Genomic DNA, 17,700 nt, shown 5'->3' with positions numbered 1-17,700 from the left:
TCACAGTTGTGTAATTTGTATCTCTAATCGTGTTGTTACGCCCGGTTCACGGACCAATTTTACAATTTTCCCGATAGAAGCACTGAACAATTACAACTTACTGTATAGACCTTAGAGTTCAGCGGATAGAACTATTGAAGTTAGTGGCTGCACCGTCCTGCACATTGATAATAAAAAAACGGCTTTTCGGCAAGGCAGGAATGTGGCGGCGGCCGGCGTGTTAATCTGCAATGCTGCCCAATGGTTAACTGTTAAGTAAGCATAAAAACTTATCTATTGTATACACTATACAGGCATACGGTACGTATACCGCCATTTTAATCAATAGTCTTTCATTACCGATGATATGAATTTTCCATGTCTAATTTTGGTTTGCAAAGAATTTTGTTTACAAATTAATCCAATTTCACTGAATTAATATTTTTGCTATTTCACATTTTCACTTGACAGTTCGCTGGACTTATAAAGTGTATTCTTGTTGATAGTGGACTCTGGAACTACAGTTTGTTTTATACGTTTGGAAGTTTGGAATTCTGTAATAATTTTAACTAAACACATTCTGCACTGTGTACTCTGAGAATTTGTGTCTGCTACTTTTTGGATTGTTCCGTCGTTATTTAGTGGATATTACGTGTGCCGTGTAGCTGTGTTTTATATTATTGTGTTTGTGGTCGTATACTACTATTATTATTCTTTCTAATAAATATATATCTTGTAAGTATGAAAGTCTATATTATTATCATTATAAGTTGTTTGATTTTATTTAAAGGATGCTGAACTTGTTTGTATCTGTCTTACTCATTGGCGCAAATCGCAGGGGTGCTAAGGGTACTTAGCACCCTGAATTTTAATGCTAGCACCCCAAATCCCGTGATTATAACTTATAGTACTAATACCATAATATTTCCATAATAATTATATTTATTAAAAAAATAAAAGAAGATTTATTTAATAATTTGTATTAATAATTAATAGGTATGTTGAGTGTATGTCTGGATAAATTAAACTATTATGAGTTATGAAATATAATATATAAGATGTATACTGTATATATAATTGGTGTTGTGATTATGATAAAAAATTATTGTATTAATAAACATATAACAATATCGAAAATGCTCATCTACACAGACTGCGACAAAACTATTTTAATCCTATTCTGTAGAATTACTCATACATTGCCCTACGACATCAACGACGGCAAAAAAAGTACATTTATATAATATAATAATAATGATTCCACATTAAAGGATTTGTTTTCAATAAAAACGGAATGTTAGGTAGAAGTCTGAAATGACAGTTGCTAGAAACTGAGATTCAACTTACTGAAAAATTTAGGTTCCGCCTAAAAACTTTGGATTTATAGTTAATTGTATTTTATTAATATTTATATATATGGTATAGTACTAGGGGTGTGTGAGGGGCATAGTCCCTCACGCGTCCGTTGCCCCCAAGATTTGTTTGGTGCTTAAGCCCCCCCAATATTTTCGGGTGAATTGCGCCTATGGTCTTACTAATGTTTAATACATCAAATTGTGCATTCTGAATAATCCATTTAATTCTGTTATGTTTAATATTGGAGTGAATTGACTTTTAACAAATTTAGAAGGAAGAATATTATTATCTAGTGGACCTTAGGGTTTTTTGGTATTTTAATTTTAAAGCTGGAGGTAGTTATGAGCATTTTAAAAAAGGAACAAATATTTACCGTTTTAAAATATGAGTTTAGCAGCTACTTAATATATTTTTAGATTTTAGCTTCAACAACAAACTTATGAAGTAGGTTTAACACTGTTGTTCTGATTTCATGTTTCACTGTTTGCTATTCCAGACGTTCAGTTATAACCATTATATTATATTTTGTCTGTTTTTTCTAAACCCATTGAATGTTTTTTTTTGTAATAATCGATAGTGCTCTCAAAAGATTAAAATGTAAGCATAAATGTATAATATCTTAGTCTGTTGTAAATGTCTTTTATCTGTTTATCATTATTACAATTTGTAATTCATTACTTTATTATTAGTTAGAAATGTTTGTGGCTATTAATTTTTGCGTTAATAAATGACAGGCAAATTAATATTTATTGTTATTGGTGGTAATGTTTCTTAGTATTGGTTTATTATATTTCAATTACCTATTGTTGAAGATGAATAGTTGGGCGTGTGGGAAAGCCACCCACCACTGAAGTTAATACATGGAATGTGTGTATTAATCAAAATATGATCCTGATAGAAGGTCCTCAGATGTATTCATGGTCATTGAAAAACACAATGAAACATTATGTGATCTATGAAAATTGTTATTATCACTATAATATTTATGTTAAAAATCAAATTGGAATGCATAAACTGACTGCCGTATGGGCTCATTTTAGTTATTTGAGAATTATACATAAAACTCTAAAAAATTTTATCCGTGTGAGTCCCCTTTCATTTTTTTTCAAATTTGAACATTAGACACTGATTTTTTTGCAACTATTTTTATTAGTGTGTGTTTTTTTTCCATTTTATAGTTTTTGGATTTTTATCAGTTTTTCTTTACATGTTACAATAGTTTCGAGCTAATGATTCCATTCTTTTTTTTGCATATTTTAACAAAATTTGATATTTATTATGTATCTACCTAGTATCTACCTATCTTTTAAAACTATTTGAGTATTAGTTTAATCAATAATATAAAATAAAATATACACCTAAAAATTATGTTCATTCTAATAGTCTAATGCATTTATTACAATATATTTTGTTTTTGCAGTTTATTGTCAACAGTGCACATAAGTGTATGTGGATTATTATAAGTTGTACTTATTTGAAAAAATCACAAGTGCATAATTTTTAAATTATGAATTCGTTACCATTTGTAAGTAATATATTAATAATTTAACTATATACGGGGTGTTTGTGGCGCATTCATACTAACTATGAAATTACAATAAAATCCTATTTTGAAATTTGATATTTTTAAGGGCTCAAATTAATGACATGACAAGTCTTTATTGTTTTTCATTTTAATGACTTACCTTGTATATTTTTTGTCCTTTAAAATTCCTATTTTGATATGTAACTATTAATGAGATTTTTAGATGCTGGCATTATATCCTTAATTAGGAAATCTCTTGAATCATACATCGGAATGGAAGATTGGGATTCAGGGGACTACAATTCTCATGGTTTATTTTTAATTGCAATATGTTGGCAATTCAAAATACCACACTTTCATTTACTACCTTAAGATTACATGTGCATAACAGCAAATTAATGAAACTAAATGTGAACTGCTCAACACATGTTCCTTACTTTTAAGACAATTTGTTGTTTGGGATCCTATTAATTGAGATGTTTGTAAAATAGTTGCCACTTTTGCAAAGCACTATCTTAACATTTTTATTAAGATAATGTTTACTTAATTTTTAGATTTTTGATCAACCAGTAAAACTAATTTTATTAGCTATAAATATTATATAAATTAGTAATTTTAATACTTGCAGGATATATTTTGTTCAAAACATTCAGACTGTGAAGCACCAATATCTGTTATTACCGAGATCTTATCAGAAAACGACCCTTTAAAGTAAATAATTTACAGATATTAATATTATTGTATCCAGATTTATTTATTTTTTATTTATATACTTGTGTAAATTAAAAGAATAATGCATGAATTATAATTATAATTATAATTCTTATATTTGAACTTATTCATTTAAGTTGTGTGGGAAGTATGAATTCTCAATTTATGTTTATTTTTTTTGTGGATTTTCCGCTAAAGCTGTTATATTTTAACTGCTTCCCGCATTTTAGTTTTCGAGTGAAGTGAAGATTCGAGATGTGTTATATTAGTTAAAAAAGTATTTACTTTGTTTATTGTCTTGTGTCCATTGGTAGGGAAGTTAAGGGTTATACTCTCTCTATTGTCATTTTTAAAAGCTGCCTATTTATTATGAGATCTGTCACTACTTATTAGTCTTACTTAGTACTTACCTACTAAGTTTTATTCTACTATACACATTATATTTAAGTATACATTATGTTATTAATATGCATTAGTACTTTATGTATTAACTATACAGCAGTTATATTAAAAACCTTACCAAATGTGGGTGGTAGTTATGACTAAACTTGTGTGTAATCACACATGTTTATGTTATATGCATACTTACTCAACTTCTTATTACCAATTTATTTCATAATTAATTGTTTTTATTTTTATAGATTTGAAAAAATCTCCAATGAATTTGAATTATTAGGATTTACAAAAGTAAAGGATTTGGCACGAGCAACCCTCGGAAAGGCCAGCTCAATGAAATTGTGTGGCGATTCTTTAACACTGCTTTATGGAGCTATAGAGGTAAAAATTAATAATATTCAATATATTTTAGATTATATTTTTACAGTTTTTTTTTTTTTTTAGATTTACAGTGAACACCTAGGTAAGTTATTATCATTGATCAATAATCATAATCATCAGTATTATCAATTGTATATAATTGTATTATAAATGCTATATTTAAATGAGCATATAACGTTAATTATACTGGATTAATATTATAGTGAAAAAAAAAACCGAAATGTTAATTATACCCCAAGGTGGATTGATATCAATTTAAATCATTATTTAATTAGTATTATCAATCTACCTTGCTTTAACTAGGGATGGACCGATACCACTTATTACCGATATCCTATATTCCGATATAAAACCGATACCCGATAATATATGGGAATGTTAAAACAACATTTTTGACAAAAAAAACATGAGCCGATACCACCAAAAAACCAGGTACCATCAACCGATATATATAATAAAACCAATACCCGATAACACAAATAATATTACCTAGAAAAGTGAAAACATTGATTATTATAAAATAATCTAAAGTATTTGATTATTGATAACCTAACCTGTGCATTTGTGAGTTATGATACTATCAATACTATGCTGATCGATAGGTTTTTTTTTTTGGTATCGGTTGAAATTTATTCTATCTTATTTTTTGTTGTTTATAACAGAGGACGACCAAATTAAGCTTGGGGGTGAATCTGTTTCGTCACATTTTCTCTCAGAATAAAACTTTATTTGAACCTAAATGTTATTGTATTAATACTGAAATAACTTATAAAAAATGCTTTGGTTTTTTTTTTTAGATAAACTTCTACAATCTGCAAAATTAGAAAATAAAAATGGAAATTTCATCAAAACCCAATTGATATGTGAAGAATTACTTACACATAAACCAACTGATTTAAATGTTATCTTGCTTAATGCCCAATCATTTCTCGATCTCGGAGATTATGAAAAATGCATTGATTGTTTGGAAAAAGCAAAAAATATTTATCCCAGCTGTTATGAAGTTTTAAATAACTTAGCATTAGTTCATTGGAAAAAATCTGAAAATGAATTAGCAAAACAATATTTATCGGAAGCTTGTGAATTAAAACCTTTTTGTGTCGATACGTGGACAAATTATGCTAATCTATTATTTATTGCAAACGACTTGAACTCAGCTGAACTAGCTTATGAACGGGTTTTAAGTCTAAAACCGGAATTATATAAAGTACGTAATATGTACGGAAAACTACTATTAAAATTAAATAAAATAAAAGATGCTAAAAAGCAATTTAAGATTGCCCACAACAGTGCGACAGAATGTCCAGAAACTTTAAATAATTTAGGAGATGCTTATTATAAGTGCGGTAAATTTGAAAAAGCTATTTCTAATTATAAAAAAGCTTTAGAAATAAATCCTGATCTAAAGAATGTTCATGGTAGTTTGGGAATAGCTTATCTAAAATTTACCGATTTACAAAACGCAGTTAATGCATTTCTTAAAGCAATAGATTTAGAACCAGAAAATGTGTCTCTTTTAAGAAATCTAGCAGTTACGTACTGTCATCAAACAAATATGGAATTGTCTGTTGAAGTATTCAAAAAGTGCTTAAAACTTCAACCTGAAAACTTTGAACTTAATTTAGATTTGGCTTTGATATATTTATGTAACCTTAAAAATTATCAAGAATCTGTTGTATATTTAAAAAAATGTATCCAGTTAAATCCGGGAAGAAAAGATGTATACAAGAATCTTTTATTTGCATACCGGAAGATTAATGATTTTCTAAATGCCTCAGATACTTGCATGTCATTGGGTGATCTGTATCTGGAAGATGATGATCAAGAAAATGCAAGAAATGCATTTACTTGGGCAATTCTTATGAACCCTGGTAATCCATATGGTCATTGGAAAGTGGGCCTGACTATGTATAAACTGCGTCATTTTGATTTGGCTTTAATCAGGTAATAATTAATTAATACAGTAGTAATTTAATGTTTGTCTTGTTATATACCGGCTATCTACTATTATCTTCGTTATAAGTTAAAACAATTTAATATTCAGTATTAGTTTTGTTACAAAGTAGCACTATAATAATGCATTAAATAATTTTCACTATTCTAGTTACTTGTAATATATAAATATATCTTATCTGTTAATTTTTATTCTCAACTATTATTAATTTATTAATAAATAGTTCATCGTCTTGCATAATATTTGAAACTATTAGTTTAAGTGGCGAAAATAACCCATAAGCAACCAAAAATTGACTCAACACCCACCCAGTCTCCTACCAAATATTTATAATCAACACAAGAAGTATTAGCATTACTATTATGAATTGGCTACTAAAATTATTAATGAATAATTGTTTTTCACATTCATAATAAGCACCCATCTAAATGTTAAAAAAAAATTGGGAAGTAACTGCTTCTTAAAGATCATGTACGTTTACCATTGATTAGTTATGTATTTGCATGTGTGCATTTAATTTTGCTATTTTTTAAATGCTAATTATTAATAAATTACAAAGGTTTTATTTAATTTTGACTTCAGTTTAAGATACTGTATCTGAAATAGGTGTAATAGTAGTATGTTTTCTTTCTTTTTGTCTTTAATTTCCCAAAAAAGTTCCCCTTCCCTCCCCTCCCGCTGTATGCTGCTACTGAAACAGATTCAGCTATGATTTGGTATAATGCGGGACGCACAGAAGAACCAATTTTTGTTGGTCCGCGGTGTGTTACCTTAATGGACAGAGTATAGAACTTGATTTAACTAATTTCTATTATTATTCATTTAAATTATATCTATTCAGCATTACAAGTAATTATATCAATTTATTTTTCAACAGGTTTAGGAAAGCTATTGAATTGAAGCCGAACTTTGCCGACGCTTACTGTGATAGTGCTATAGTTTATGAAGAATATGGTCTCTCTGCAAAGGCCATGGAGTATTATAATATGGCTCTTCAACTTCAACCAGACCATTTAAATGCTTTGATTAATATATCAAATCTTAAACAAAAATTGGGCCAACTTGATGGCATTGTTGACATCTATCAAAGAATTCTAAAAATTGACGAATCAGATGACTCAGAAGCTTTTGATATACATTTTAATTTAGCCAATATTTTGTATAAGGAAATAGGTAATCTTAATGATGCTTTAACACATTATGAAAAGGCTTTGGAATATGACAATACATCTGTCAGCATTTATATGCATATGGGAAATTTATATACAGATTTAAACATGAGTAAAGATGCATTACGTTGTTTTTACATGGCAATTCAGCATGATATACATTGTTTAGAAGCTTATATTCATGTAGGTTCTTTAGAAAAAGATAGTGATAATTTCATTAAAGCAATTCATGCTTATGAATTTGCATTAAAATTAAAACCAGATGTTCCAGACGTATATTGTAATTTAGTAAACTGTTTACAAAAAGTGTGTGACTGGTCAGACTATGATGTACGCGTGAAAAAATTACAAGAAATTGTCAGCAAACAACTGAATGATGATGATGTATTGTCCTTGTTACCTCATGATTCATTGATGTTTCCGCTACCGCTAGAAGTACAAACTAAAATTGCTACTAGGTATGCACAACATTGTGTTGAAAAATTGAAAACATTTATTGAAGAACCTAAACAATTTGTTTATCCAACATCTTTAATATCTTCCAATGGAAATCTCAGGATTGGTTTTGTATCAACCAACTTTGGTAAACACCCAATAACAACAATTATGGAATTCTTATCCAGCATATACAACTACCAAATAGATGTCATTTGTTATTCTATATCTTCAAATGATAATATTCCATCCTGGTAAATATTTGATTTAAATTATTTTAATAAATAAAAGTAAATGGTGGGGAAGTGTTTACTGCTCTGCTTTACTGTAGGTCTCAAGCGGGCTCGAATGATGTTGAATTTGAATTGAATAATATAATATCATTGTATACGAAAAACGATTCTGGGGGAAGACAGCCTATATTACCAAGTATATTTTATAATATTATTGCTACTAAAGTAATTAATTTTACTATTAATAGATTGAATTCCCATTTTTCCTCAATTTTTTTTTGTTTTTCCCAACTACTGAAAATTACTGGGAATTTTAATGTTGATCCCTCGAGTGCACCAATTAAAGTCACTTTCCTACTAAAAAAAGTGGGAGTTGCAAATCGAAGCATTATTTAGATTACCTATTGTGTATGTGCGCAAATAAAATTAAAAATTAAAACATCATTGTAAAATCAATCCATTCATGTCTTCGCTCAGAATCTTGGAGAATGTGTCTTATAACTTATAGACCTTTCTTAATAAAATGTAATACTACAATTTATTATTTAAACATATACAAAAATTTTAATTAACTTATAAGATTTTATTATTATCTTGTGATTTCTGATTTCTTAGAAACGAATACCTTGTAATAACTATGCTTTATTATTTAACATAAAGATAAACTAATTTCTTAAAATGCACTCACTATGTAGTATTAAGTTGTGTGTAATATTTTTCTGTTAACATATTAATTAATATGTTAACATATTAGTAATATATAATGTATAAATGTATAATATATAATATATAACTAAAAAATGTATAAATAAGCATGCATTCATGCCCTCAAAATTAGCAAAATATGCATTAAAATATGCACTAAAAAGTTTGAAAATTTGCATTTATAAGCCCTAACATTTTTAAATTATGCACTAAAAATATGCATTATGTAAAACAACCATGGGCAAATATTAAAATAATAAGAATATATCCATTAATTCAAAAGTGTTTTATTAATTTTAATTTGTATACATTTATTAACCAAAATTAGTAAAATAAAAAAAAAATGAATACTTGTGAAGTTCATAATATGGATAGCTAGGATACTATAGGTAGTCACAGGATAATAAAAATACTCTCATTTTGTAAACGGAAAAGTAAATAAATAACAAGAAACTTTTCAGATATTTGTCTAAAAAATTTTTTTATGAAATAATATGCGCTATCAACTCTAAAAAATCGACTATATGCCAAATATGCCCTAACACTCAAAACATGCAAAAACATGCACTATTAAACTTTATATTATTATTACTACTGTTATGAAACGGATTTGTATCTCAGTTAGCATGTTTTTCGGTGTAGCAGAAAAAACATGCGGATGCATGAACTTACGAGCCCTGTATATTACGTATAATATTAATTAATATTAACTAATTAATAACATATCAATCACTCACTATTATTATATTGATAATAGTATTAATTATCTAAAATCATTTTTTTTTAAATTTCAGGTTGAATCTCTTTGAACACCATAGAGATTTGTCACAACTTAAAGTAATTGATGCTGCTGAAGTTATAAATAATGATGGAATCCATATATTGGTTGACATGAGTGGTTATACTAAGGGTGCTCAAACTGATATATTTGCGCTGAGACCAGCTCCAATTCAAGTTTCATGGCTTGGTTATCCTAGTACCAGTGGCGCAACATTCATGGATTACTTAATTACAGATAGAATATGTTCTCCTCCTGAAATTCAAAATTTATATACTGAAAAATTGGTTTATACAAATCAAACTATTTTTGTTGGCGACCACAAACAGAAGTTTTCAAATTTACGACAACGTCAAGTAGTTATAAATAATACAAATAATCAAGGCATTTATCTTAATGGAAACAGTGCTCATGAATTAGTAACATTTGAAACCATATATATTGAAGAAGAACTAGCAACATCTATAAAATCATATTCTAGAGCAACGTTCAACTTACCGGAAAACGTGGTTGTTTTTTGTAATTTCATTAAACTGAATAAAATAGACCCATTTACCTTTCGTATGTGGCTAACTATTTTGAATAATGTTCCTAACTCTGTACTATGGCTTCTTCATTTGAATGATGTTGCCGAAAATAACTTAAGACAATTTGCTGATGGCTTAAACTTTGATACATCACGTATCATTTTTGCTGACTTTATTCCTAAATACCAACACGTGAATCGAATCCAATTGGCCGATATATATTTGGATACACATTTATACAATGGACACATAGCTTGCTTGGATGCATTATGGGCAGGAGTTCCAGTAATAACGTTACCTGGAGATACATATGCATCTCGAGTGACGGCTTCACAATTAAGTACTTTGGGAATTACTGATACTATTGCTCAAAATGAAGAGAACTATATTGAAATTGCAGTACAATTGGGGTTAAACAAACAAATTTTGGAAAATATCAGAAAAAATATTTGGGAATTAAAAATGCATAGTGGTCTGTTTGATATAAATGCTTATACCACAGAAATTATTTCAATCTTAAAAAATATGTGGGATAACTAATCTGTCTTCACATGGATTAATCATGTAGAAATGTATATTCATTAAAAAATCAGTTTTTTTAAATGTTAATCAGTTCAATTTTTTTTTTTTTTGTAAATTTGTATGGTCTTAAATTTAAAACATAATTTGTTTTTATTTATTTATTTTGTAAGTTGTACGCATAACGTATATCGTTTTATATTTAATCTATTCTGTGATATAAATTTTATTCGTGTATTTTGAGTATTTTCGATTTGTAAAAAAATATTTATGCCATACTTCTACTAATAATACAATTATAATAGTGAATAGTCATAATATAATTTGTAATCAATGGTAATTGCAAGTAGCTATATTAATAAAACAAATAATACTTGACTTTCATAAATTAAAACTTAATTAATGTCCGAGTCATCCATTAGTAACCTATATTAGTTGAAAAATAATCTATAAATGCTCTCTGAGTCTAAAGATGACAAACAAAGAAATGTTGTTTTAAGAATACACTTGCTGAATTGCCCGTTGTTTCCCGGGCCTAAAGTGAATTTGAGATATGTAATCCACCTGCGGAGGGTAGTAATAAGTAAATAACTAATGAGAAAATGTTTTCTTATGTAAACCGATAGCAAGCAGAGATAAACGAATGCGCGATTATGTTTAAATATTAATAATGGTCGCCCTAAAATAAATGGTTTAATCTAGATATATTATTATCTAAGCCGGCTTGCTTGATTCATCATAATCAGTTGAGTATGTTTTGATTCCTATTTCATAATCCATATAGGTACCTATACTCCTCACAGTTTGTCTTTTATATATTATATATAGCTATTACTCGTGTATTCGTGTGGCTTCTCACATAATACTCGTTCGACCCAACCGGAGTAAAAAATAGTGTGTAAAATACTCATAACTCGCGTTAAAATTAAAATATAAAAAAACCTATGAGGTTGCCCAGATAATAATCTTACCTTTAGATTTTATAAGAGGTCAATTCGCACTAATTTTTAAACTAATGGAGCTACAAGTATTCTGCTGAGCATAAAATTTGCTATGTTACGCACTTGTAAGACAGAAACAACACATGCAGGTATCACGTCCTCTTAAGAAAACAACAACATTTCTAAGTAGAAAACAAAATTTAAACAGCTAACATTTAAATTAATACATTTCACTAAAGTTCCATTCGTCTTTTGATGTTAGGATTTAATATTTTAAAAACTTCTATGACTTCTTCATAAATAAACACGGTATACTCAGTGTATAGACACGATTTTTTTTTATAAGCATTTAAAGTTCAAATTTTGACAACATTTATATCATTCAAATGTATAAATAATTTTAGAGTTAAAATTTAAAACAAAGTTCCAAGCAAGTATAGGTTATTCTATAACCAAAAAATCTAAATATATAAGGACAGTTTTTTTATGTTCAAATGTGGACGAAATTACATATTAAATAACCAAGAATAATGATTTATGTTATTTTGTTGTAAATTAAAAATATTATTCGTGGGTACTTGAAACTTTTAAAATAAATTATTATATTTTATACACACGATGACTTTTAAATTGTATTTTGACTGACAAAAATGAATTTAATCTACTGCGTATAGTACCTAGTACTACCCACTAATGCTTAATAGTAAAATAAATTACTTTAATCTCAATAATATCGGTTGGGACAAAATATTATGTGCCGGCTGAAATACTATTCGGACTAAATATAGTTCTGATCAAATATTTTTTGGCTTAAATACTGTCAGATGAAATATTTTTGACTAATAATGTCGGCTAAAATATTTTCGGATTTTTTATAGCTCCTCCATCAATCCATTTTACTCTATTGTGCCTAAAAAAGTTATACTTCAATAAATAGTCTTATCTTCAAATTCTCAATCATCGATACTTGAAAACTTTTGATACCCACTTCATATTAATGATAAAAACAAAATATATACTTAACCATTTAATGGGTACTCATTTTATAAATAATCTACTAGATGCATAGTATTTCATTATTATTATAATATAATTAGCCATAAACCTAAAAAACAAGGGCTGTTAAATTTGAACTTTAGGGTGCTAAATACAAAGGCTAAGTGCCCTTTTGCACCAATGTACATCGGCAATTGGTACATTATTATAGTGTTAACATTTAAATCAATGAATAATCTTATACCAGTTATACCTGTATAACTAACACACATATATTAGACACGTGTAATGTTTAATATGTTTAAAACAAAAGTACCTATCTACATTTTAAAAATTATTTAATCCAAACTTTGCTCCTTCAGTTCAATTAGAACAGAATAGTAAACCTCAGTTAATTATTATTGTTTTATTGCAAGAACAAAACGCACCTACGTAATATTTATAGGTACGTAGATAACATTTTATACATATTATAGAACTCAAAACAAACGCTTAGGCCTATTGATATTAATTATCTCTCATCGATAAATAATTTAAAATAACATTTAGGCTTCGGTATAGATAAAACACCACTGCAGTAATAATAATTATAACAATTTATGACCGCGGTAGGTATAGTGTCGTGCACATAATATAATTATTATTATCATTATAAATCGAATAAAATATTATCGATTCGAACCAATAGTGACGGAGTTCACTACAAACGCGTACCTACTACCCACCTACAACCTACCTTATAATCCTATATTATTATATAATATAATATTGTTTTGATTGCACTTATTAGTACCTATAAATACATCGGTGCGGGATACTGCAGATGAACGTTATTACATCGATCGACTGATGTTCATATTATAACTGCGCGATGAGTATCATATCGATAATAAAAAAAAAGTGCCAAAAAAACGAATTGACCGACGATGAGATCAAATTTTTCGTAAAATGTACAGTGGACGGATGCATAGACCAATGTCAAATCGGTAAGAGCGGTCACGATGTTAGGAAGTTTAACCTAACCAGGTGATTATTTTATTGAAGAACGTTAGTTTTTGAATATAATTTTTTACTTGATTTTCAGTTTGTTACAAAACAACATTTTTGAAAAAAATATGTTTTCTATTACTTTTTTTCGTTATCATTACTACCGTTTTTTTTTTTTTTTTGAATTACAATAATACTTATACATTTCATACTCAAAATATTTTTCGGAAATTTCCTTCCTCCTGTTGACTTGCCCTCGGGAAAACACCTTTCACATCATTGTTTACAAATGACTTTACTATACGTACCTCATTTTTTTTGGTTACCTACTTATACTATAGTACCTACACATTTCCGATTTCGGGCTACACACGAACACACCTCACATCATCAGGCAATTTACTAAAAATTAGAGGTGGCTGTTGCGTGCTGAAAACATCAATATTCATATATAAAACCCAATAAATCATCGCTTGACGCTTCCGATCCTGTGTACAGCAACTTTTACCTAGGCATACAATATGCTATTATAAAACATTAATGTGGTATGTTTATTCACGCAGGAGCGATGTTAATGGCCTTGTATTTAAACGACTTGACCAACGCCGAGGTCTGCAACATGACCACGGCCATGGCGAATTCCGGAAAAACACTCGAATTCAGATCGTCGGCAATTGTCGTGGACAAACACAGTACCGGAGGCGTCGGGGATAAAGTTTCGATTCCTCTCGTCCCTGCACTGAGTGCCGTGCAAGAAGACTTTATCATACCCATGGTGTCGGGCAGAGGACTGGAGTTTACCGGTGGCACGTTAGACAAACTCGAGAGTATTCCTGGTTTGCGCAATATATATTATCATTAACGAGTATTATCGCTGTCTAATCGAAGCCGTTTACTGTATATAGTTAAATAATAACTAATCGTTAACACCACATCACCATAACGCTGATGAGTAATAACTATACATCGTTTTAGGATTTTCCGCGTTTAGTTTCGGCGACCAACAACTGTTGGACTTGGGTAATAATTTCGGATGTTTCATCGTCGGCTCGGACGATTTGTCGCCGGCCGATTCTGTTCTCTACAAAGCTCGAGATGTCACTGCCACGGTCGATAATGCCGGATTAATTATAGGTAATTTAGTACCTACCAATTTAATATGAAAAAACATTCGAATAAGACACTTTATTTTCCATTTTATTAGCGTCTATAATATCTAAAAAAGCTGCCGCTGGTATTAAATATTTAATACTTGATTTAAAAGTTGGATCAGCGAGTTTTTTTCGTTCAATCGACGAAGCTAAGACATTTGGAAAGCAATTTGTAAGTTATTTTAATAATTTAACAAATAATTACCTACACATTAATCGAATATATTATAAATTATCTTTAGCTATACAATTTAGTTTGGGTATACAAAATTTGATTTTGCAATACTTACTAAAGTAAATTTACATAACAGTATAGGCGTACCTATATAGTAATTATCTCTCATCTCGCATGTTAGGTTTAATTTGTTCTACAATTGAAGAAATTTTAACTTTACTAACAATAATTAGTAGTTTGATTAGTTATGTATCGTCCGTGATCCATTTGAAATTCGTTACTCGTTTGACGCTTTTTTTTTTATTGTTGTCAATGTTTGGTGACATAATTTGATACTATGATTATAATCTATAATTAATATGTAATGAATATAATTATAATAATTTTCTTGCAATTCAAAATATAACCCGATTATAAAAAATTCAAATTCGTTTTAATTAAAATATAGTTAACTTGTAAATTAATAAAAATTAAAATCCGTTCAACCCTATAAAGTCCTACTGTTTTACTAACATACCTATATTATTTTATACAGCCTGTAGTTACTGCTCACAAGAAAAATATTATTTATTCAGACCCACAAATAGGTAACTAACTAGCTAGATATCTAAGCACTTTTATGTTATGTTTGAGGACCGCGGCATGTATAGCTACTCCAGTTGTCACACACTTACAAGCCACGACTCACAAGCCATTAAACACTTAAAACAAAGTTGCAATTCGTATCAACTTGTCCGTCTCGTTTACTCGTCGTTTATTTATCAAAGGAGATATTTATTATAGTAGTTAGTACCTATGCATTATTCTTTGTTTACGTGGTTGTTATGAATGTTATGCTTTGTTTATTTATGAAAGGTCATATATGAGACTGTGAAATCGTATATGTATTTTTATTCGTTTTATGAGATTGCAAAAATAAACGATTCAGCAGACTTCAGAAGAATCAGGAATCTGTTTTCAGATTTCTTATCTCATTATTCCATATTTTCTTTTCATTCTTTTTTTTTATTCCTTATTTATTCCTTATTTATTCCTTATTTATTTATTTTTATATCGATTGCTATGTTGGAAACGTATAAATACATAATATAGATACATTCCGATAGAAATTGAACGTGTGCGATAGCCGACAGGGACGATATATTGAGCAAATCTCCGCTCCCGATCTCGTTTATAGAAATTAGAAAGATGTAATTTTGTATTATTTTGAAGGTACGAGTAAATAAATATTATCATAAAATTAAATTCACTTTTATCTTCTCTTAGTCATCTACTTGTATATAGGTGGATAGCGCGCTATACCCATGCGGCTAATTAGGAAAATAACTATTGGCATTGCAGAGCACAAATATCTCAATTCCATGTATGTGTCGTATATATTTACATAATATAACGTATAGTTTGTGTAATGTTGTAGGTTTTAGTGGCTAAACTGATGGGTATTGAATGTAGAGCGTTGATGACTAGAATGTCAGCACCAATTGGTAATTATGTTGGTAACTCTTTGGAAATATTAGAATCCATAAATTGTTTAAAGGGAAAAGGTCCGAGTGACTTACAAACTCTCCTTGAACTAATCGGTATTTATATATATTTTTTATTTGCACAATAATAATGAATTAAATAATTGTTATTATTACGCTAAATTGAATAGGTGGACATCTGTTAGAAATGACTCATAAAGTAAGCTCGGTGAATGAAGGTCGTAAGCGTATGGCCGAGTCGTTAAATAATGGAACAGCTCTGGAAAAGTTCAAACAAATGTTAATAGAATTGAGAGTCGATGAGCGGATAGCAAATGAGTTGTGTTATGGCAACACAACATCCGTCTTACCAATGGCCAAATACGTGATCGAAATCAAGTCTCTCACTTCAGGTATATGCGCTGAAGTATTTAAAATTTTGAAATGCATTTATTTAAGTATGAAAAATGTACTTATTCAAAAAATAATTTTAAATACGAAACTTGCAGGCCAAAAAAAATGATCTAGTTTAATATTATACATTAACGTACCTACTTTATATTATATATCATTATAGGTTACGTGAATGACATAAATGGTATGACTATTGCTAAAGTCTGTAACAAATTGGGTGCCGGAAGACAATTTTCTAACCAAGCGATCGATCCAGCGGTCGGTATTCACTTACTTGTGAGAAAAGGCGATCGTGTGAAAACTGATACTGTTTGTATGGTTCTCTATCATAATGAGATTGATTTGAATGAATCGTATTTAATTTTATTACAACAATCGATTGAATTAACGAATGAAATTGTAGAACCGGAAGATATTTTACTAGGGGTTATTGATATTAATTAATAGTTTTAAGGATAATTTTAATTTCAAATTCTGTTTAAGATCTATATAGTTATAATATCTATACGACTTAATCAATTTTTACGTTTGATTGAAATTATACGAATTATTATTTTACATTTTGTATGTATTAATTTACTCATTAATAATTTATGTTATCAATAACATTGTTGAAACATTGAACTATTGAAGGACAGATCTTCTAAGTTATGATCACTATATTATACAAATTAAAAATATTATAATAATATACAATATATTTTATTATCGGTTTAACACTAATGACATGAACATAAACACATTGTACCGACAAGACGCTTATAATTATGTAGGTACTTATGAGATATTAAAAAACAAACAATAATTATTCATCTAAACATCATAAATTGAGAAATAAAACCAGAGGCACTGGTAAGTTATCTACTTAAAAAAGGAGTTCTCGGTTTTTTTATTATGTCACGCAA

At 28.8% G+C, this 17,700-nt stretch overlaps 2 protein-coding genes across 6 annotated transcripts; both read left to right on the top strand.

Moving 5' to 3' along the window:
- Positions 1-24: 24 nt before the first annotated feature.
- Positions 25-10,807, top strand: LOC111042548 (UDP-N-acetylglucosamine--peptide N-acetylglucosaminyltransferase 110 kDa subunit-like). 4 transcript variants are annotated; one of them, XM_022327193.1, is made up of 8 exons: positions 25-300; positions 2,756-2,860; positions 3,489-3,571; positions 4,213-4,348; positions 4,412-4,430; positions 5,146-6,292; positions 7,180-8,160; positions 9,639-10,807. In XM_022327193.1, exons 2-8 carry the CDS (start codon positions 2,843-2,845, stop codon positions 10,687-10,689), a joined length of 3,435 nt encoding a protein of 1,144 aa, XP_022182885.1. In that variant the 5' UTR covers positions 25-300; positions 2,756-2,842; the 3' UTR covers positions 10,690-10,807. The 4 variants fall into 4 exon arrangements, with proteins under 4 accessions (XP_022182885.1, XP_022182883.1, XP_022182887.1 ...); XM_022327191.1 differs by having other exon boundaries at positions 26-255; XM_022327192.1 differs by lacking the exon at positions 25-300 and adding an exon at positions 307-714.
- Positions 10,808-12,845: 2,038 nt separating this feature from the next.
- LOC111042543 (thymidine phosphorylase-like) lies at positions 12,846-17,451 on the top strand. Of its 2 annotated transcripts, none has more exons than XM_022327181.1 (7): positions 12,846-13,591; positions 14,156-14,428; positions 14,568-14,726; positions 14,797-14,915; positions 16,336-16,498; positions 16,573-16,794; positions 16,959-17,451. In XM_022327181.1, the coding sequence occupies exons 1-7, from the start codon at positions 13,477-13,479 to the stop codon at positions 17,237-17,239; spliced, it is 1,332 nt and encodes a 443-aa protein (XP_022182873.1). In that variant the 5' UTR covers positions 12,846-13,476; the 3' UTR covers positions 17,240-17,451. The 2 variants fall into 2 exon arrangements, with proteins under 2 accessions (XP_022182873.1, XP_022182874.1); XM_022327182.1 differs by having other exon boundaries at positions 13,524-13,631.
- The last annotated feature ends 249 nt before the right edge of the window (positions 17,452-17,700 follow it).

The sequence above is a fragment of the Myzus persicae genome, unplaced genomic scaffold, assembly GCF_001856785.1.
Source record: "Myzus persicae strain clone G006 unplaced genomic scaffold, MPER_G0061.0, whole genome shotgun sequence".
Classification (NCBI taxonomy): domain Eukaryota; kingdom Metazoa; phylum Arthropoda; class Insecta; order Hemiptera; family Aphididae; genus Myzus; species Myzus persicae.
Note: the sequence above shows the minus strand (reverse complement) of the source record. Positions and strands in the feature narration are given on the sequence as shown.

Bases quoted from the DNA above. Each gene is read 5' to 3' on its own strand.
- LOC111042543 (XM_022327181.1), top strand. From the start codon at position 13,477: ATGAGTATCATATCGATAATAAAAAAAAAGTGCCAAAAAAACGAATTG. The intron at 14,727-14,796 runs GTAATTTAGTAC...CCATTTTATTAG, and splicing joins TAATGCCGGATTAATTATAG to CGTCTATAATATCTAAAAAA. The intron at 14,916-16,335 runs GTAAGTTATTTT...GTAATGTTGTAG, and splicing joins AGACATTTGGAAAGCAATTT to GTTTTAGTGGCTAAACTGAT.
- LOC111042548 (XM_022327193.1), top strand. The intron at 3,572-4,212 runs GTAAATAATTTA...TTATTTTTATAG, and splicing joins TCAGAAAACGACCCTTTAAA to ATTTGAAAAAATCTCCAATG. The intron at 6,293-7,179 runs GTAATAATTAAT...ATTTTTCAACAG, and splicing joins TTTGATTTGGCTTTAATCAG to GTTTAGGAAAGCTATTGAAT.